The following is a 22165-nucleotide window of genomic DNA, read 5'->3' on the forward strand; positions in this document are numbered from 1 at the left end:
ACAACAAAACAGTGTTCATGCAATGGGCGTTTAGGCACACAGTGAAAAAAAACTGCGTATTTGCAAGTTTATGTAAGTAATGCCATCACACGTTAAAGTACATTCACAACTTAAAAAAATTTTGTAGTGAAGTATTATAGTACAATGAAAGCTTACTATTGTTTGAAAGTTCGTCAGGGGAACCTGAGGGTACACAAGTCCGTTGGTCACCTGCACAGTAAAGAATAGTGAGCATTTAATGCATGCTTGTACTTTGCACTAATATCAAAGGCTGTCACATTGTGGGACCCCAGCCCATTTAACATTCTACCAGAACTGCTCATCTCCAGGTTGTCGCTAGCAGCTGCAAAGTGCATTCCAGTTGTGAAGTTAGGAACAAGCCACAGATACATCTTAGAAACTTTTTTGGCTTACATACACATGAAGTTAAACATATGACAGAACTGCCACATTAAAAATTATAGCCCTTCACTGAAAAAAAAGTAAAAGCAAGATTTATCAAAACTCACTGTGTGAGCTAGAGCCACCTGCAGTGTATGATCTGGAGCCATCTGCACTGTGTGAACTAGGGCCACCTGCACCACCTTGCGGCATGTCATTCACATCTGCAGAGAGTGATTGCAGTGAACCTGTGAATGCATAGCTATAGTGAACATATGTCATGTTATTGATACACATATATGGTAGACATTCCATAGGATGCTCCAAAATGCAAGAGTGCTAAGCAAATGATTGCAGTTGCAGTCTGCATTTTGTTTACATGTTCAATATCATAGGTTGGCATACCAACTCATCAGTGCATTGACTTGCATTCTCTGTGGTCACTTTACAGGCATGATGTAAAGTTTTAGTGAGTTCACAATTTGCTTGCAACACACCATGGACATTTCAATTTTATAAACTCATTTCTTTCTTTTCATGGTGTTTTATGTCCCAAAGCTACATACCATCTATCAAAGGCACTGAAGTATGTTTTCTGAACTTGGGCCACCTAGGGTCCTGTAATGTGCACCCAATGCGCAATGCATGTGTTTATGCATCCCGCTCCAAATCATATTGCAGCTCAAAATTGAGCCTGCAACCTCATGCCCAGAACAGTTTCTTTTTTACATTCTAAAGGTGTAATTTCACACCTGCGCATAGCTATGCAAATCGCTCCTCTAATACATCAAGACAGTTTGCAAATGAATTGTAAGAAGGTAACCTCAAGCTTTAGCATTAAAACATTCAATGTACATAATAAATAATGAAGCAAGTCAGCTAACTATATGACATGACCCATTATCCAATTCAAAACTAAATCATGCTGGTTTATCAACATAGCTGCCAAGAGCCTACTTCTCACTTGAACAGAAGTTTAACACCCTAACAGCATAAACTGAAATTCAAACAGGAAATAACTGGCCAGAACGCTTGCTTTACATTGCTATATAGATGTGTCATGTACAATGACTTGCAAGTCTGTTTATGAGCAAACAGTAGCCACAAGTGTACGTTCTTTAATGCGGGTGAACCTGGAAATGAAAAAATGGCTGTGGCTTAGGTAAGGTTAAGCCCAGGATGCGAAGCATACTAGCCTTTATTTTAGTTGTTGAACCACTGTTTAGCCTGGTGAACTGCTGTTGCTTGGCTATATTTGGTTCGGCTAGACGAAGAAACAACTCATGCATTACTTCTTCGCCTTCAAGAGTGGAACGCGACAGCGTTCCCGTCGACCCGCCAAGGGGTGTAAGACAATGGGCTACAGGGCAGCGACTACGCGCCCCGCATTGGACGCGGTGAGCGTCGAGCAAAGCAGCGTTCGGCGCGGCAACGAAATGTGCGCCTGAGCAAGAGACGCACGCCTTAGAAACAGCGCGTTTCTAAGGCAACACCGCATTCACTAGAGGCGCTTTTGTACCGCTTTGAAGCGTTGTACTCGTGGCTCAGTGGTAGCGTCTCCGTCCCACACTCCGGAGACCCTGGTTCGATTCCCACCCAGCCCGTCTTGCAAGAGTTGAGCCAAAGCCACTTCTCCTCTGTCGTGACGTCACGGTGTCACGTGATTTCATGGTCACCGCCGCGCCTGAGGAGCTGGGTTGAGCCCTCGTAATATGCTTCGCATAATAATACACTGCTGTCACAAGTGCTTAGGTTTGAATTTATGCCAAAAGTAGACGTTAGGTGGCCATGCAAAATGAAACACAAACCAAAATCAACAAGGAAACGTATGACCATTCCTTGATTTGTCAGCCCGTATGTCGAAGCCCTCACAGGTGACAAGAACAATTCAATTAATGGCTTATATTACACAATGGGGAAGCACTTTATTCTTTGTGGATTAGGAAGCTCAAGCTAAAATAGATTTGCACTGTATTACCATTGAGGCACTATCTATAAAATGTCAGTCACATACCTTCAGACTCTTCACAGCTGTCTTGCTGCACTGCAGAAGCAGAAGAGAGGCCTGGGAAATAATAACTCACCAGTAAGCAAAATATATTAAATTTACTTTTTAACTGCTAAGTGTCAGGATACCATAAGTAGTAGAAACAAGTATTTTGAATTCACCTAGTGGGAAGTTGCTTGGTGGAGCTGGAATTTGCTTGCTGGAGCTTTGCTTGGCCTTCTTGGGTGGCGGTGGTGTGTCAGGCTCATCCGAGTCAGACCACTGAGCTGGTGGCCTCCTTGTCCTTCTTCCTTGAGACATTTCCGATCCTGTGCCCAGGTCTGATGTATACTGGCTGTCATTAAGTTTGGCCCTTGCTTGTTCATATGTTGCTAAAACAAAAGTTCAACATTCAACTGATTTGTATAGAACAAAAAAGGCTTTTATGTACACGATACATACCAAATACCCCTTTCACTGCTACGCTGTAGCACTTCCAGAAGGTGTCTGGTGGTACAGATTTCTTTACTAAGGATGTCACTCTGTTGCCTTTGAGGTTGTCGGGCCACGCACACTTGTCACCCTCCACCCAGGTCACTGGCACCACCTCCACCTGTTTGTCCTCAACGAACTCAGCGATCACATAAGCCATCTGAAAAATGAAGCGTCAGAAGTATTCAGTGGTGGCGAAACAAGGGAAGCCTCTGCCTGGAACCAGTGAAAAAGCATTTTCCCAAGGGACTTGCCTTCACCATAATGACATGTCTTCTTTAAATGTTGGCTGCAGCCAAGGACAGCCGTTTTACTAAAGTTCAAGTATTTCAAGCCCTTTGGCTAGTTTGAATGTCGGCTGTAATAAGCCACATTATGGATCGTTGCACCTATGGACCAACTATCCCAGCAGCAAGTTGTGATGGGAGCGGTATGTGTCACCAAGCCATTTAATCTTAGTGCCAGTCAAAGGCCATTCCCAATGAAATCCGATTATCCTTGCCCAACATGATCTGGCTCTCCATCCTATGCCTGCGAATTTTCTAGTGGCATCCTACTACTTTGTCGAAGTGTCCTACCCTTGGCACTCATTTTGCTACTCTTATAGACCAGCTATCTGCGCCAAGCATTAATCAGCCACCAGGCTCAAGACCACAAACCACATATGACAGGCATTTGTCATGAACAGCCAATAAATAACCTTGAAAATAAAGGCATAACATGGCAGCATTCTGCCAATACTAACCTGTGGAAATATGGTTGAGCAGAATAGGACTGTGCGATGAACTGCCCTACAGTGAGTGTGCACGGGTTAATTGCAGGATTATTTGAGGCTTATTTCTTTCATTGCTCACTGTTACCCTCCTTTTCACTGCATGTTTCACAAATAACTAAACGTTACGTAAGGTAAGCCACTAAGGGCTGCAAAAACTTCAGGATTATTAAACTGCACTACACCAACCTCTATAAATATGCAGATATTATTTGAAGTTTCTGCGAATGCTAGCTAAATCTAGGCCTTTAAATTGTGTGAAGCTCTGGAATAACCAGAAACTTTCCATTCAGTGGCAGCTTCACCATTTTTTGGAGGTTGTGCAGGGACCAAGGCTTCAGGCCCGATAGCCCTGATACAACATAAATGCCCATTCTGGAAGACTCAAAGGGTAAAGAATAGAAATCTTCCTTGATGAGAAACTCTTGGCCAATTATGCATGGCTGCTTAGACCCTCTGATATAGGCTATGTTTTTTGCCAGAACAACATGGCCATCCTGTGCAAAGCAGTTGTCTCTTTTAGACAATGCAATTGTATATGCATCCCATGACAGCCTTTCATATTCAGGAGGGCAGCATTCCGGCAGCAGTTCTCCTCGACTGTGAGGACGGCTAAAATGTACAGGAATTTCATCCCATGTCTGTCTGCGTGTCCAAGACTGGCTCTCTACCATCCTGTTGCGCAGCTGCTCCAAGGGTTTTCCATGCTTGCGCAACTGCCTCTTGAGCACCTGCATGTTGTTCTCAAATGGGAAGGCACTGAAGGAGTCTAGCTCTCCATGTATTTTAACATCAGAAGCAAGATGTATGAGGCTGTGCACGTTGAAAGAAACATGCTCGTCACCATACAATTCGCGGAAATGTGAAACAAAGCATCTCAAGAGCTCATCGGCATAACCAGCATGCTCACGACACAGCTCCTTGTTTGCAAGTATAGATAACGACGCATGGAGCAGCAAAAAGTGCTGGTATAGATCATCTCGAAGGCAGAACTTGAGAAGCAACGGGCCTGTGTAGAATACAAAAAGTCGGAACTCAACCGCCTTCCAGCGGTCGAGCTCATCGAGTCCGCGTGGCCTACGGGGAAATTCACTAGGGATGTGAGGATTTAGCAGCTTGCTCTTCTCATTGAATGTGTGCCTATCCAGAGGTCCCAAACGAACCCGCAGTGGTCCAGAAATCCACAACTGGAGCAATTTCCGCATGACACCCAGTAATGCAAGATGCATGTAATCAAGTGGGAGGTCATTTACAATGTCAATGGGCAGGTCCAACAGGCAAGATTCTCCCTTGTGATGTTCAACATCATGCTGCTCCCTGAAACTCTCATCCGTTCGTAACGGACAGTCCATGTCGCAAAATACTACTTTTCCATTGATGTAAGATCCCTCGACTGTACACTTTGCGCAACCACTGTACCCTCCATGGCCTTTTGTCATAGTAACGAAAGCTCGCGCTGGAGCATCACAGATGACCGAGGCAACTGTCACCTGAACAGTGTCGCCATTGATATTCACACCTTGCACAAGCAAAGTTTGCAGCTCTCGAACAAAAGGCCTCAGGAAATCATTAGACGAGGATGGCTTAGACTGTCCAGCAAACGCACCCACAACAAATGGGGGCACATTGCCGCAACCACGGGGTAAGCACTGTATGGGCCACAGTTGCATTTTGGAGCTCTTTGACAGGGGGAGGCCATCTACATTAAATGAGAGTGGAATTACAGCTGGCAGCTTTTCTACATGAGACAATGAACGCTGAAGACCCACAGCAAGTCCGAAATGACAATACTTTCCTGGCGCCAAAGCACAAATGGGAAATTCATCCAGGTTTTTTCGAGGGGTCTGCATAAGTGTACGACCATCCTCCGGTAACTGATGAAGTCCCCCCTGTGTCCTTAGCGTCTTCAGCAAAGCTGTTAACGCCCTTCTTTTGATACCATATTCGTTTGCCCATTCACGCAAGGAATCCTGCAGTCCGTCATGTACGCTTGTGCGCTCTTCACTATCACTTTCACTACTACCAGACTCAAGATTGACTTCTGCCCACTGTTCCCTGTCATCTGCGTCTACGGACGTGAGGTCTTCGTAACAATGCTCTTCAAATCCCGCGATTGAGCGATTTAAGTTTTCTAAGCTGTTCCCACCGCTGTCACGTGGTGCTTCGAGAGGTTGAACAAATGCTATTTGCTCCGAGTCATGCCGGCTACTTTCACAACCCCCCTGAACTCCTTCTTTCGCAAAAACATTAATAACTTTCCTTGTCTCCCTGCTTGCCTTCTCGCAAGCACGCCTGTCGGGTGGTCGCGACATTCCGTAGGAAGCGAGAACAAAGCAGTTTCACTTGTACGCAATAGGCTTACTAACAATAGCCCTAACCGCACTTTGTGAAGAGAGTCGGTACAACCCGCGCAGAAACTGGCCCTCGGATCACACGCACGGAACAAAAGATCTCTCACCGCGTTTCCAAAGTGCAAGGTCGCAGTGCGTCACTTGAAAGGCGCGCGAGAAAGGCACCTGCATTCAATAATATAAAACGCGCCACGGCACCCGCAGAAGCCAGCGAATCGGCGCGCACGTTTAGTGACGGGGCACGAATGGGGCACGTTCGTCGCTTTTCACACACATTGATGACTATGACGATTGAAGGTGCATATTACAAAAGAGTAACGTAAACTACTGAAACCGAAATGCCACAAAGCCTATTAAATATTCAAAATACCTTCAAAAAATTTTAGTAGTTTGAGCAGAATACAAATGCGCATAATTCATGTTGCTGAAATAGAATGAAAAACAGTTCTAGTACGACGGTACGGCTTGGTGAATAGAACAGGAACATCGGTTTTGTTAACAATACAAACATTCATTTGCTCAGAACAGAACAGAATAAACGCGTGGACTATAGCATACTATTTTTTATAGAATGATGCCCTTGTACTCCACACTGTGGACGGTGCGCGAGGCCGCACATGAAGGTAAAAATCCGCACGCAAGTGCTAGGTCAGATTTTCTTTAGCCCGTGTTCAAAGTCCGGGTTCTTAAATAAAAAATTAGTGAATCAGCGAATTTCGTCTTTTCCCGAGTGTTCTACCTAGGAGATTAATATTATGGCGGCGGTATATATATATAGCTCGATTTGGGAGATATAAATATTGAATTAAATCATCGTAACCATCGCCTGTAGCTTCGCATCTGTGCATGCTTATGTCCAGGGCATAAATCAATGGACGTTGCAAGGCATTCCTAGGCGGACATCCGGGGGACGTACACCGCTGGTCAATCCATAAACAAACATCCTCTGGACGTCCACCGTATCAAAGTATGCGGACATTATGTTACGTCCCAAGAACTAGGTCCCCTGTTCGTACCACGGATATTGTTTTCCGGACGTGGACGTTCGGATCTAAATCGGATATCCACTGGATATCTGTGGTCCATTGGGTCCAATCGCGATCGAGCCCGATGAATTCTCGACCGCAATTGGCTCCCTCCCGCAGTTCGCGCAAAAACAGAGCCAATCGCGACCGATAAAGTCAATACCGATCGGGTACGATTGCGATCGAAAGTGCGCCGTATGCGCCGTATGACACCGGTGTTAGTATAGGTAGGAAACAAAACTTGGAGAATGGAGGAATAAACATGAGTAAGCGTAACATAAATCAAGCTAAATCTGGCTGAAAAAAATGTTAAGCTCAGAATTTAGCCTGCTGCATATCGCCAGGGCTATAGCGTACTAGATAGCCATGGCATCCGTGAACCACGAACCCATATATAATACATATATGGACACAATAAGATACATGAAGTGTTAGTCTCACTGCCAACCACGATGCCAAACAATATCACGACACAATGTATAATTGTAATCGTAGATACCCCAGTTGAGATTCCGATGCAATCCTTATCCTTATAGCATCATGCGAATAATTCAGTCGAACGGTGACTCGTGTAGACTACACTCGTACCATTCTAGTCATGGTGATGAAGATCTTCTGGATGTTCGAAGCAATAGATCTATACAAACTATATATGAAATAAATTAACTAGTGGTGGAAACAATGCGTAAGTTTACAAACGCGTACACGATTATTATTCTTGACTATCTTCGTGAAGAACAAAACCCTACAGCGCGCCGAGAAACGTGCGGTCCAGTATAGTAAGCCTCGAAATGCGGGAGAGAAAAAGGAAGAGAGAGAAAAAGAAAAACGTCAAGCATTGGTAAACGTTGCTAATAATAGGCCCGAGACTATATTTTGCTGTTTGGTAGGTGTTCCATATTATTTTTTCGGTCCCTTTAAGCAAATCTACACAACTGCGACTTTCACTTATCCGGATGAGTGATTGGGCAATATGAAAGCAACTCGTCGGAAGACATGCAGTGAGCTCACATAAAAAATGACACAGCTGTCAGTGTGGAGAAGAAAGCTTAGGCAGGCTTCATCGATATACGACGCTCGGAGCAAAAGCCGTTAAAGAACGAATGTGTAACACTCGAAAAACACGAACGAGGTAACGGTGGACATGTCATGTGTATTTCCCGCCCTCAGCCATCGATCAAAAGTGTCGCGGCTTGTACACTACAAGGACGCGACAGCGCCCATCACACTCTGCGCACGGCACCTACTACAACGAGTCCACGACAAGCCTTGTCCGCTCCACTGTGGACAAAGTAGAATGGGAATAAACGCGAAAAAAAGAAAGGAAACTAAGGAAAACAACAAGAATAGTGCCTTCATCAATTCCGGCCATCCCGCTGCTCCGCTGTGGCGCCGGTCGACCTTGAAGGGAGAAAGAGACGTTAGATTCGTGGAGGAAAGGCGAAGAGAACGCAAGCCCAAGAGGGCTCGCGCTTTCTTGTGACGTCGCCGCGTCGGGCAATGGCGGCTAGGAGAGAGAGAGAGAGAGAGAAACGCCGCGCCTCCCTCTCGTCTGAGCCGTGCATGCAAGCTGAATGCGGCGAACCGCGTGCGACGCGCCTTTTGAAAGCGTTTATTTTCCGGGGCCTAATCGACGACGACATTCAGGAACAAAGTGCCTCCTTGATCGACAGCAGTGAGAGCGTGTGAGTTGTGTTTGGTGCGTGAAGCGCTCGCCGGACGCTCGGTTGTGAGTGAGTTTGCCGTAGCTGTATAGCAGAACGGACGACGACGGCCGAGCTAGCTGCTGGATACGAAATCGGGCCACCAGCGGTAGCAGACGACGGTCGGAGAGCCGAGAGCAGACGACACACAACAAGTGCCTTGCGGCGTTCTTCATGTCGGCGCAGCCTTCCAAGCGCTTCGGGATGCGCGCACTGTCGCCGAGACTCTTCCGAAGAGCGGACAAGGTAGAAGTCGCATACTTATATCTGCCTATCATAATTATCTCGCCATTAAGTCGCGCAGAGAGTCTCCACTCTTAGGAGCCCTGCCGGTGGGAACCTCGGTGGCCGGTAATCGCAAAACCATTGTCTAGGGGGAACCACTCTAATTTCGCCAGCTAAGATGCCCGAGCATTGTCCCTTCTTTTCTTCTGCTACTTAATTTTCGCGTGCGACACTCGGTGCGTGGCCTTGGAGGGAATTGAGGTCGAAATCGCGTAGCGGACGTCCGTGCTCCGCACGGGACGGTGTGACGTCACATAGTAATTACAAGCGCGAGGTCTTTAATGTAAATGCGCAGAATGGAAAAAGGGGGTCTGCGTTTACGCTACGTGAATAAGCAGCCTACGGTGTCGAGGGCGATCGCACGTCGCACTCGACACCCGTCTCCTCTGTATTTCATATGCGTTTATTATAAAAACACAGTTCAGTCCTTTCTAAAATTTCTAAATGGCTCGCACTTATGCATAGACGCCATTCAAATCAGCCATTCATATCTGTATGCACAGAAAGGCTTTTAAAAAGGGATTCGGGTTCTGCTTTCCTTTCGCAGTGATTTAACGAATTATCTTTTGTAACGTTCTACAGATGTCAATTGCTGGATACCGTTATTATGCTTTTATTTCTTTTTCTTTTGTTAATGGCTTGTAAATACAATGCTCGATGGTTTTCAACTAGATAGACCCTGATTCTGCGCAGAATCCACGTCTGCTGCAAAGCAATGTACCGACTATGCCTCACCACGTGCACAAAACATTGCGTTGCGAAATGGTAGTTTCGTAGATGAGTGACACGCAACCCCCGCCCGGAGAGTTTCAGCGTCTCTGACCAAGCTACCACCACTGTTATGCAACACCGTTCGTTCAAAACCCTCTGCGGTTCAAGCCATGGTGTTCTACATCTACACTCCATTCACTGGAATATAGCGTGGTCGGCGGTGCCCCAAAATATACCGCGGCGTTCCATAAATGCACACAAATTAAGTGCACACTGTTGGAAAGATGAAGTTCCGGCCCTTGAACATCACAAGGTCACGTTAAATCCTTTGTACCGGACAACCATTCAATTTTCGGTAAAGCTGAGGCATGCAACATGATCATGGCAACAAAAGCTTTTCTATGTATTACAAGTGCTCCGTTGTGCCATATCACACCTTCAACGTTTTCACTGCGACTTTCATGTGGTCACCAAGTTATGAAGCCATGAGACGAGATAATATTTTCAGGCCGGCTAGTGCAGGTGGGCTGGGCTTAGTACGTGTGTATGCGTGGCAATTGGCATCTCACTATACTTCATTTGTGCGTGTGTGTGTGTCAGTCCTCATCTTACAGTTGGAGCTTTCTTACAGGTCAACCTGAGGAATGTTTTACCTAACGTGGCGGTTTCATGAAATTTTTTTCTTTGCGACCATGTCCTTGCGGGTTCGTACGTGAAGCGTACTTCTCGGTTCGTTCTCCAACAGCAAGGTTTTCAAATTAATATTTGGCCCGTGCATCGTGAAAACACCTTTACAGAGATTTAACATCGTTGCTGTTCCCGCCACCACTTTACCGCACAAAATACATTCGCCTGCCAGGACAGAATGTGCTAGCTCGTGTGCGTAAAATGCCTCTGCCTCTATCTAAAAGAAAAAGGAAAAAAGAAAAAATATTTTTTAAAGTTACATTCTGAAGCCTTGCCTGTCAGGACCTGGCTACGTTCGAGAGACAATTTCGTGACGTCCATTAATTGTCGCGCTTGTGTGACGTGCCTGACACAAAAGAACATGGTTTTATTTGCGGCAGAGGTGCTATTTTGTTTTGGGATGCGCTTCAAGGAACTCTTAACGAATACTTCGATTTAAATTCTCATTCCGTGAGACATCTGGTGCCAAACAGTTGTGGCGATGTACACTTTGACATGTATGTATACTCACCCATGGAATGCACAGCTTGCGGAAAACGCGCATGTTGTATGTCGAAATGCCAAACCCATAATTTCATCAGCAACTCACTTTGTTCATGTGATCTTCCACCTGGAAGGTATTCAGTTGGTATTCTGTATTGGTAAAGTGCTTATCCTTACACTTCGACATGATTTGATACTCATCTGAATGCACAGCCTGTGGAAAACACGCGTGTTGTATCGGAATGCCGAACCCATGATTTCAGCAGCAACTCTAAAATTATGGGGTTTTACATGCACCAGCAACTCATTTTTTTTTCAAGTGACCTTCCACCTGAAAGGTATTCATTTGGTATTCTGTATTGGTAGGGTGTTTATCCTTACCACCATTTTAGTGTTCCGGTCAGTCTCCGTGTGAAAATAAATGCGGAGGTTACTATACTACGGCGTTCCTCGTAATCAGATCGTGTTTAAACCCCAGAATTTAATTATTTTTTGCTTGTTGCCAACATTTACAATCTAGTACAAATAAATAAATAAATAAATAAATGGAATTTTGAGTTGGTGCTCATGATTACTGAGTTTACACTCACTAATTTTCTTGGTGCTGCTTCCACTGTTATCCACTCGTGCAAGAACCCGGCACAGGGCTGACAGTATTTGCAGACAGATAACGCAGTAACACCTCAGTGTAACGATATCGCGCCACTCGAAATGTCGCTTTATTCGATTTTCTTTTGGGGTGGGGGTGGAGGGGTGGGGAGAGGTATTGATCGCAGCGCATGCGTTTTGTAGACCGGAATATTTGAAGTGCAGAGAGGCACCGGACCCAGCTTAGCACGAAGTGCGAAATTTGCACGGGAACCGCTCGGTGCAGCACACCCCGGATGGCTCTTCGCGTATTTTTTTTTTTCCACGGTGTACCAACAGAGAAATGACAAAGAGTGGTACCGAGTACCAACTCCGGTCACGATACGAACTGCGGTAGCGTGACGGCCACTCCTCGGCACCAGTTTGCACCACGCGTGATGCTTAACCGACAGACGAAGCATCTGCACCCTCATGGGCGTCAGCAGAATTTTGCCACTGTCGTGTATAAATTGTTCCCACCACGGAATGTACCGCATCCTCAACTGTTGCACGGAAGCGTGTCACTCATCCCAACGAAGAACGAAAGGGTATTTGTGAATGCCACACCTACAGCCACAACCGAGACAGCAACGCTGCTGACGTCTATAGAGTCTATCGAGCACCTCGTCTCCATTTGTAACTCCCTATGACAACCGCGAGGTGCTCCTTCTAAACTCTGCACCGCGTTAGACAACCTGGATTCAAGATCCTTGTTAGTGGCAAAAATACTTGGACCGTTGTCACGTGCCTCAAAGCCCCAGGAAGCGATGGGACGCCTTGCTGCAGTTCGTGAAGTCGACACACGTCAGTGAGCGACTAATTTTGACGTGCGCGTCCGGACGAAGCGACGCCCTCAATGTCTTCGCTCCTTGATTTCTTTATTTCTCTTGATTTCTCGGCACGTGACAACGGTCTAAGTACTTTTGCCACTAACAAGGATCTTGAATCCAGGCTGTCTAACGCGTGCACCCTCTAGTCTCGTACCAAGACATCGCACAACACTACAAGCTAACCCGCAGAACATATGCACCCCCACACAAGTCACTACCTAGAGAGCAGGAGCGATTCCTCCGAGCTCTACAGGTTAATACATTCCCCCACCCAACCAGAAATCACCTGATAGCCCCTACACAATTCTCTCCGCAATGCCGCTTCTGCGCAGAGCCCGGGTCCCTCAGGCACATAGTAGGGGGTTGCAGAGCGGCACCATTAAATCCTCCAAACCCTTACCCCACTAACGAGCTTTGGGAGAGAGCCTTGGCCAGCTCCGACCTCGAGGATCAGCAAGGGCTGATTGCGAGGGCCCAGGACGTGGCCCGAGCTCAAGGCATTCTGGAATGAGGACGCCTCTCCAAAGCTGCATTCACCGAATGAAAATGTTTATTCTATCTCTCTCTCTCTCTCCTTGATTTCCTTCTATATTTCCATTCCTCAACCCCATTTCCGCTACGTAGAGGGTAGCGAACAGGATGTGTGTCTGGTTGACCCTCCCTGCCTTTCCTTCGTTTCCCTTTTCTCTCTTTCTCTGCCATGTCCTCGCTATCGAGCCAGCTCCGGCCCGCACGATTGGAGTTTACGTCCTTCGTAACTATGGCTCTATTAGGGCTTCTCCGCTTCTAGCGAAGTATCGCCCATAACGAAGTCCATTTCCTGTACCAATGACTTCGCTATAACAAGAGTTTACATGGGGATAAAGTACGCGAAAGTTGTTGTTTCGGATCTCGGCAATGGCGTACATGCTGTGGCAATGGCGTACATGCTGTCTTTCCTTCCATTCTATTTCCTCTTTCCTTTAAACACAAAGCTCATGGCCTTCAACGCACAACTCGAAGAACAGTTCGATTCCCAGGTTTTTCCTCGAGCAAATCCTTTGGGAGTACGCCAAGGACGACATAGATTCTGCCGTTTTCCAATGTGCAAAGTAGACTAACGAGAGAGAGAGAGATGAGGTACAAGCTTTAATGATATGCTGGAGGAGATGATTATGATATACGCGGCGATGAACACTCAACACAACAAGAACTATATTGTCATCCATCCGAGTGCATACAGCACGGGGATGCAAATCCGACATGCCATGATCGCTGTTTCCCACGCTTCCAGTCGTCGATCATTTCCGTCTGATGCTGTCATCTGCTAGCAGACTTCTTGTTATCTCAAACGGTTAACACCGACTGAACCACGTTGAAATGCTTTGCTACCGGATTCGTTCCCAGCACCAGCTAGACAAATTTCAACTGCAAAATTCCTTTCTCTGGAGCATGTACGGGGTTTCGCTTATAGCTTCGCCTTTAATCTCGAGTGGATGGCATTTTTTTTTATTGCGATAACAATTATATGGACTCACCATGAGGTTCCGTATCAAGTCCAAACGCATGCGATAAGATACTATCGCGCACCGTATGTTGTGCGTGCGAGGGAGAGTATGCGTGTGGGAGCCCAGAAGCACGGTGACTTGATGCGGGCCAAGGGATGCGAACGCGCAGTACCGGTATCATTCGCGCTAGAGAGGAGGGGGGGGGGGGTGCAGGTGAGCGCGCGTCTCCTCCGCTAGCCCGGCCGTGGCTGCTATCTTGGAGGCAATCTCCTGCGGGTGCAAATGCAGGGCGAGCCGAGATGGACGGTCGCTTCACGTGCGCTGTAGTCCTGCGCTACACATGACGTTTCGGAGACGCGTGGAAGCGAGAAACACCAGAAGCTGCCCCTCCCTTCCGTCTGTGCTCCCTATCATCATCATCATCAGCCTGCTTACGCCCACTGCAGGGCACAGGCATCTCCCATACTTCTCCAACAACCCCAGTCATGTACTAATTGTGGCCATGCCGTGCCTGCAAACTTCTTAATCTCATCCGCCCACCTAACTTTCTGCCGCCCCCTGCTACGCTTCCCTTCCCTTGGGATCCAGTCCGTAACCCTTAATGACCATCGGTTATCTTCCCTCCTCATTACATGTCCTGCCCATGCCCATTTCTTTTTCTTGATTTCAACTAAGATGTCATTAACTCGCGTTTGTTCCCTCACCCAATCTGCTCTTTTCTTATCCCTTAACGTTACACTTATCAGTCTTCTTTCCATAGCTCGTTGCGTCGTCCTCAATTTAAGTAGAACCCTTTTCGTAAGCCTCCACGTTTATGCCCCGTAGGTGAGTACTGGTAAGACACAGCTATTATATACTTTTCTCTTGAGGGATAATGGCAACCTGCTGCTCATGATCTGAGAATGCCTGCCAAACTCATCAGGCCAAGGTTTTGACATGCTAGTGTTCATGGTCATCGACTGATTCTGTTCATGTTTGCCTGTGAAAGGGTGACGCTATGCTTATTGCAACTTGCTGACCCTTTTCGCGAAGCATTTCGCTCTAGAGGAATTAGGTGGCACTGGCGGCTGCGCGCGGCACGTTGCCTCAGCAAAAGCTCACGAATACTAAAACCATTGTAGTATGGTTGTAGTATGGTAACTACGGGGCTTCACGACAGACTCTAAGAATGCCGCCCCCTACCGCTCTGTAGTGCACGCGCTTTTTTCTTGCTTGTCTCGCTTTCTTTCTGTCTCCCCCTTCCAATCTGTTTCTCTTCTTATCCCGCTTAACCCTTCCCCTTGCGCAGGGTAGCCAACCGGAACTACCTGTGGTTAACCTCCCTGCCTTTCTCTGCATTATTTTCTCTCTCTCTCTCTCTAAACCATCGTACCGATTCTGCCTTGCTACTGTGCGATAAGCTGTCATAAATGCAACTGGTTGTTCGGTAACGCATTGTGATCTATCCATGCTGTAAAATGTGGAACTGTAGAGGAAAGACGTGTGCATTAGTTGGTCGCAACAGATGTGACTTGCATATCAACCAATGCAATGAGTCTGTGAGGCCAAGTTCGTGGACCGCTGCTACGTATGCACTACATGTACGCTGCCGGCGCCTAGCAGTTAAAAAAACAACAACACTTATCCACCAGAGTTGTATAGCTCACCTCCAAAGAAATAATTTCAACACCGCTGCACGTCGGCAAGAGTGAGTACTGCTCGACACACAGAGACAAAGGGAGTAGCTCCGCTTACTGGCATAGCAAGTTTCTCGTGCAGTCATCTGCACAAATGCACACCACCTCACACGCAAGCACATGCCCACTCTATCGACAACGTATTGAGAATAAGCGAATTGGCGCACCTTTGAATCAGTGCGCCGAAGTATGAGTGTCGCCGACTACACTGACGTTATACAAATGTTCGAAAGTGACCGTTTTGTGACGATTCATAGAGTAGGCCAGTGACTAGCGATAGTACGTCATTGCTACAAGCTATTACAAAGCACAGAATATCTACGTTCCAAGCCCTTGCGCGAAGCAAGAACATTAAGCTTATCTCAACTGAGCACACCTGCGAACGATTAGGCAGAAAATAAACAATCAGATAGTCACCGCACCCACGAACCTTAATGAGTCAGAAATATGTCAAGCCGCTGCTTCGAAGTATTTGCCATCTAAAGAACGAAGATGAAAACACACTGATCTCGATTAAATTCATAAACGGAAACTTTGTGCAGCTTGGAATACATTTCTAGCCCCGCTTCAAGTACAAGCACTGTATATGTATACGCTGCTCGCGCAGTTTGCACAAGACGTAATGAGCTCCGAAAGCGCTTCCATGTCCTCTGAAGCTGCGGCCAAAGCTTCGTCTCATCCGCCCAGTCACCGTCTACGATATCCGCCGAAACAGAGGTTTACCGAGCCGCACCCAGAGGCGTCACGCACATCCGCTGTAAGCACGGAGGCAGCTGCAGGTAAGCAATGGAGGCGTGAGCACGTGATCAAGCATGGTGAAAACGGGTTATACGGCCGACAAAACCTATATATGCGAATCTTGATTCGTGTAGTTGCCTGACACTTTGCTATCGTTCTCAACATGTTTCCGCTTTCGAACGAAACTACGACTTGCTTTTTTTTTTCTTTCGTGAAACGTCCTCGAGACCTTGTGTAATTGCACAGAAGTGATTTGCTAATGTGCTACCACCACAATGGCGGTGTTCGACGAGGATTTGGAATTTTATTTGTAGAAAGGTAGCGGAGGTCGGCCTGAGGGGTAATGTGCGCTAACCTACTCTGCTGTGCGTATACGGAAAAAGGAAAACAGAAAGGGAACGAAAAGGGAATAGAGGATGACGATGGCAAGAGAAGGGGTGCAAGCATTGAATGCCGGTCAACACAGCCGCTTACAGAGTCGCGTTGCGCTGCCGAGCGCGAAGTCGCGGGTTCGCGTCCCTGCCGCGGTGGTCGCACATCGGTGGAACGCAAAGGCGGTCGCGTAATATACCGTGCCGACCAGAAAACCGTCAGCACATGCATCACGTAACAATGCAATACATACTCGCGCCGTTTAACCTTCGCATATTGCTTTCGGGAGTCGGCCGGGAAGTAGTTATGTATAGCCGGTTTCCCAACGCGCGTGTGCATATATTAACTATTCGATCCGACCATTAGGGGCGTCGGCAGCGCGCACAGACCCAGAATGACGCGCGCGGTTTACCCCGCGTTTTCCGCAAGATGGATCACGTTGTTCAATACCAGTAGAAGCAGCAGAAACAGCAGCAGCAGCTATTGCTCACGACTTCCTTGGTTTCCTCGTTCTTTCTCTCTCTCTCTCTTCATTTATTGTTTCCTCCTCTCCGATTTGACGTCTCCACACAAGTACGTGTCCAACAAGGAAAAGAAAGAAAGAAAGAAAGAAAGAAAGAAAGAAAGAAAGAAAGACAACGGGCAAGGCAACAAGAAAGAACCGAGCAAAAGTGATTGGCACACGCGTCCGATATTCCCTTCCTCTTTTACACCACGTTTTTGTATTTCTGGTTAATATTATTCTCATTTCTTTTTTTCTTTTCTTTTCGTTCGTGTGTTTCGGATACGGTTGGCCAACTAATCGGCGAGCGCTGGCCCGAAAGAACAAGAAAAAGGAACACGCAAGGCAACGAGCAAAGAAACACGGCCGTTTCGTTCGTCGGGGACTCACTTCCTCGTGGCGTGCTATGCGTCTACGTGCCTTAAGGACGCGTGTTCGAGTCACTGCCGGCCACAATGCATGCGAGCCACATCCACCCGTGTCGTACTGTATATACACATGGCTGCTCACGGATAATACATGCCGCTCCCTCACTTCCTCCACCATCCCCCTCTCATCGTCCACACCCCGTCCTTGTTGTACCGCCTCTCTCTCTCTCTTTTCTCTCTGCCTATCTCTCCTCCCTTATTATTATCATTTCTTTTGGGGTCTGTGTAAAGTCGGGGCGCCCTCTACTGTGACCGCACAATAACGCCAGTGTGAAAGACAGCCTATGGAGGAGCTGGACAGAAGTTTGGGGGGGGGGGGGGGGGAAATGAAAGACAGGGCCGAAGGACAGTGGGCGTATTATGATCTCATCTTCTCAGCTTTCGTGAGCATCGCCGGGTCCTCCTCGTTACGTTTACTTTCATCGTCTTTCCCTCTTTCTTTTTCTTTCTTTCTTATTCCTGCTCAGATGTGTTGCTGCTTTGTCATTATTGATCACGTGCTGAATGTCATCGAGGGCCCAAATTCAAAAAAAAAGAAAAAGAAAGAAAGCAACACGAAAAAAAAAACGACTGGGATCGGCTTGCGAGCACTCTGATGACGCAAACCTCGAGATCACAGAAAGCGAGGGAAAGCTCGTGTAGTCGGTTATGATGGTAATGATGATGCGGTCTGAAATAAGACTTCCACTAGGGCTTGTTGGTATGACATCGTTACATTTACTGCGCTATACTCTTACACAAAGGACTAAAAAGAAAATAGAAACTGACAAACATGTGCGCAATTGCACCCATGCGTGTATGGGTTTTTTTTTTGCTTTTTCTGTCCTTTGAGCATCAGTCATCATCATCATCATCATCAGCCTGGTTACGCCCACTGCAGGGCAAAGGCCTCTCCCATATTTCTCCAACAACACCGGTCATGTACTAATTGTGGCCATGCCGTCCCTGCAAATTTCTTAATCTCATCCGCCCACCTAACTTTCTGCCGTCCCTTGCTACGCTTCCCTTCCCTTGGAATCCAGTCCGTAACCCTTAATGACCATCGGTTATCTTCCCTCCTCATTACATGTCCTGCCCATGCCCATTTCTTTTTCTTGATTTCAACTAAGATGTCATTAACTCGCGTTTGTTCCCTCACCCAACCTGATCTTTTCTTATCTCTTAACGTTACACCTATCATTCTTCTTTCCATAGCTCGTTGCGTCGTCCTCAATTTGAGTAGAACCCTTTTCGTAAGCCTCCAGGTTTCTGCCCCGTAGGTGAGCACTGGTAAGACACAGCTATTATATACTTTTCTCTTGAGGGATAATGGCAACCTGCTGTTCATGATCTGAGAATGCCTGCCAAACGCACCCCAGCCCATTCTTATTCTTCTGATTATTTCTGTCTCATGATCCGGTTCCGCAGTCACTACCAGTATAGCGCAGCAAACAGAACGTCGATGTGGGCTGTCTAATCACAAGAGGTCACAAAGAAGGGCGCGCAACGCTGAGAACGCTACAGTCTCATCTGTGACGGAGCGGAATGCGAGAGAGAGAGAGAGAGAGAGAGAGAGAGAGAACGTACGTAATGGTGGTGGGCGGGGGAGGGGGAGGGAGTGCTGCAAAGAGGCCTAAAATTGCGCACTCGTGAGATGGTGGCGATGACGATGGTGACGCGTGTAGTTTAGCGACGCGATAGCGCAAACGTGACCGAAGAACACCGAGTGACGATCTGTCATCAATGATAGGACGGCCGGAACACAGTGTGTGTAATATGGCTAAAATGGCTGCATTGAAGAGGCTGAATATTGTGCCGCCCTATATGACCATGACGACGACGTTATGCGTGTGATGCATAATGGTTCAAGGGCCCAAATGTGACCACAGAACACTAAGAAAGTGACAGTCTGTCGTCAGTGACAGAATGGGAATGCGAATGATGTGTGTAACGTGGCTTGCAAAGAGGCTTAAAATCATGCAGTCATAAGATAACGATGATGAAGAAGGAGTTCATGCGGTTTGCGTTTGTCTTTCTGAATTTTTGGCAATTATGCTGGTCATCCGAAAACTAAGTCCACCAAAAACTGAAGTAATAATTGTTGCAGACGCGCTTTCAGTCTGCGCACATTTAACGTTTAATAATCTGTCACACGTGCTGAGTATACTGTCGACTCTTGCCCGGATGATTAGTCTGAAGTGCGCTTTGGCCGGGTCCCAGGACAAAGCGGATATATATATATATATATATATATATATATATATATATATACAGACAGACAGACAGACAGACAGACAGACAGACAGACAGACAGACAGACAGACAGACAGACAGACAGACAGACAGACAGACAGACAGACAGACAGATAGATAGATAGATAGATAGATAGATAGATAGATAGATAGATAGATAGATAGATAGATAGATAGATAGATAGATAGATAGATAGATAGATAGATAGATAGATAGATAGATAGATAGATAGATAGATAGATAGATAGATAGATAGATAGATAGATAGATAGATAGATAGATAGATAGATAGATAGATAGATAGATAGATAGATAGATAGATAGATAGATAGATAGATAGATAGATAGATAGATAGATAGATAGATAGATAGATATACATTTATGAGAACTGACGATTTTAACCTATATAACCGAATTCCTCATACACTACTGCATGAGAAGGTGCATTATGAAATTAAAGAAAAATAACAATGAAAAAGGTAATGCATGTTCGCACGTAGGAAAGCAAACACGTAAGCAGAAGCCTGCACATGAAAGCACGTATCGCACCGGTATTCTTCGGACAGATTTATTTGTTGTCTGTATTATAGTTGGTAAAATCGATGTCAAAATTTTGAAGGCGCGCGCCCACTTCCGTAAACACATCGAACGCTGGCACGAGCATCCGCCTGCAAAGTAGCTCCGCCGGGAATAAAAAAACGGGGCGGATTTGTCCGTCAATCTAAATGGGGCCGGGAGGAAACTGCTTTTGTTCTGCCATTGCTGGGTCCTATTTTTGGTCAGATTGTGGGAGTGCATATTATTTTTGTTAAGTATACGTATAAAATATGGAGTCGCATCTAACGCGTTGAATGCATTTTGAATGTTTAGTACCAGGGGTATCTATTTTTGGAAGTGATATAAATGTGTCTTATCAAAAAGAGAGACCCTCTTTACCAGGGCTATATGGAGTCCTCCAATAAATTAGATTTCTGTTTGTTTGTTTGTTTGCTTCTTTCTTTCTTTCTTTCTTTCTTTCTTTCTTTTTTCTTTCTTTCTATATTTCCTTCTTTTTTCTTTCTTTGCTAAGTTCAATAAAGCTTCGACTGGGGCTAGTCGGTATGGCATCGTTCAGCTTGCTGCACTATGCTGTTACACAAAGGACTGTGGGCCTGTCTTTCTTGTCCTTTGTATAACAGCATAGCGTCGCAAGCAGAACGAAACTTTTCTAAGTTGCACTGTAATACTTGTAATGCATCTGCAATACATTTGTAATACATTTGCCCGTAGCGGTAAAATGCAAGGAACTATCTGAAAATATTACTGTTCGTGCAACAAAGAAGGATTATGGCGGCACACGTGAGCGATGATCAAGACCGGAGTGAGTGAATAAACATTATTTAAGAGACTAAGCTGTTGATGCCATCAGATTCCGGGTAGCCGTGGGCCCATGTTGATAGCCTAGACCCATTCAGCATCCGTAGCCGGTCCTCAGCACTTGGGCCAGACCGGACAAAACTCTCTATTACGCGAGTGAAAAAACAACTTCTCATGCTTAAAAAGACACTACAATTGTGGCTGACAATACTCGTCGCACATTAACACATTTTAAAGACAATGTCTTTCTTAGCAAGTTACCCCCTCCCCCCGTTTTTTGTGTCCGGTATGTTTTTCAAGCCTCTTTCGTGGAGCGATAGTGGAGGTAGCGCAGTCTAAAAATGTGGGTCGATCCCGAAGGTAGTGCATTATAAAGCGGTTCGTGTGGGTACCTGCGGTCCAAAAAATGTGCTACGATCCCGAATATAGAGCAGCGTAAGTATGTCGGCCGATCCCGAAGGTAGGGCGGTTAAAAAAAGTTTTGAGCAATCTCACGCTCGTCCTACTCCCCTCAAGCGACGGGTGGTGCGATAGAGTGCCATGTGCCCCATTCGCCTCTCACACTCGCTCAGGAAGATATCGTCTTCGATCGACGCCACCTATAGAGGTTGAATTGCCTTGAAACTTCTCTCTTTCTTTTTTTCTTTTTCCCCTTTTGTCAGGTACAACGTAGCATACCAGGGGCGCATGTTTCACTCCCCTTTTTCCAAATCCGTTTCCCGCATAAATGCAGAAAACGACACTATACTCTCTATACCTGTATACCTCTCTATAAAGAGGTATACCTTTGAGAAAGGATAGATTATGGGGTTTTACGTCCCAAAACCACTTTCTGATTATGAGGCACGCCGTAGTGGAGGACTCCGGAAAATTTCGACCACCTGGGGTTCTTTACCGTGCACCTAAATCTAAGTACATGTGTGTTTTCGCATTTCGCCCCCATCGAAATGCGGCCGCTGTGACCGGGATTCGATCCCGCGACCTCGTGCTCAGCATTTGAGAAAGGTATAGGTATACCTCTCTAGAAAGGTATCCCTA

The 22165-nt window shown here is 46.3% G+C and overlaps 2 protein-coding genes across 6 annotated transcripts in view; one reads left to right on the forward strand and one right to left on the reverse strand.

Moving 5' to 3' along the window:
• Window positions 1-22165, reverse strand: part of LOC135916230 (uncharacterized) — a 150731-nt gene that overhangs the window by 9024 nt on the left and 119542 nt on the right. Inside the window, exons 1-6 of one of the 5 annotated variants that reach the window (XM_065449536.2) lie at window positions 6091-7128; window positions 2831-3020; window positions 2551-2760; window positions 2396-2446; window positions 510-629; window positions 157-210 (exon numbers count right to left, since the gene is read on the reverse strand). In XM_065449536.2, coding sequence (XP_065305608.1) covers window positions 157-210; window positions 510-629; window positions 2396-2446; window positions 2551-2760; window positions 2831-3020 — 625 coding nt within the window. In that variant the 5' untranslated portion in view covers window positions 6091-7128. The other 4 variants (XM_065449539.2, XM_065449538.1, XM_065449537.2 and 1 more) reach the window with 4 other exon arrangements.
• LOC135916229 (GRAM domain-containing protein 4-like) overlaps window positions 8565-22165 on the forward strand; it is a 155694-nt gene continuing 142093 nt past the window's right edge. The window contains exon 1 of the mRNA XM_065449534.2: window positions 8565-8957. Within this exon, the coding sequence (XP_065305606.1) occupies window positions 8886-8957 (72 nt within the window). The 5' untranslated portion in view covers window positions 8565-8885. The remainder of the gene's footprint in view (window positions 8958-22165) is intronic.

The sequence above is a fragment of the Dermacentor albipictus genome, chromosome 5 (assembly GCF_038994185.2).
Source record: "Dermacentor albipictus isolate Rhodes 1998 colony chromosome 5, USDA_Dalb.pri_finalv2, whole genome shotgun sequence".
Lineage (NCBI taxonomy): Eukaryota > Metazoa > Arthropoda > Arachnida > Ixodida > Ixodidae > Dermacentor > Dermacentor albipictus.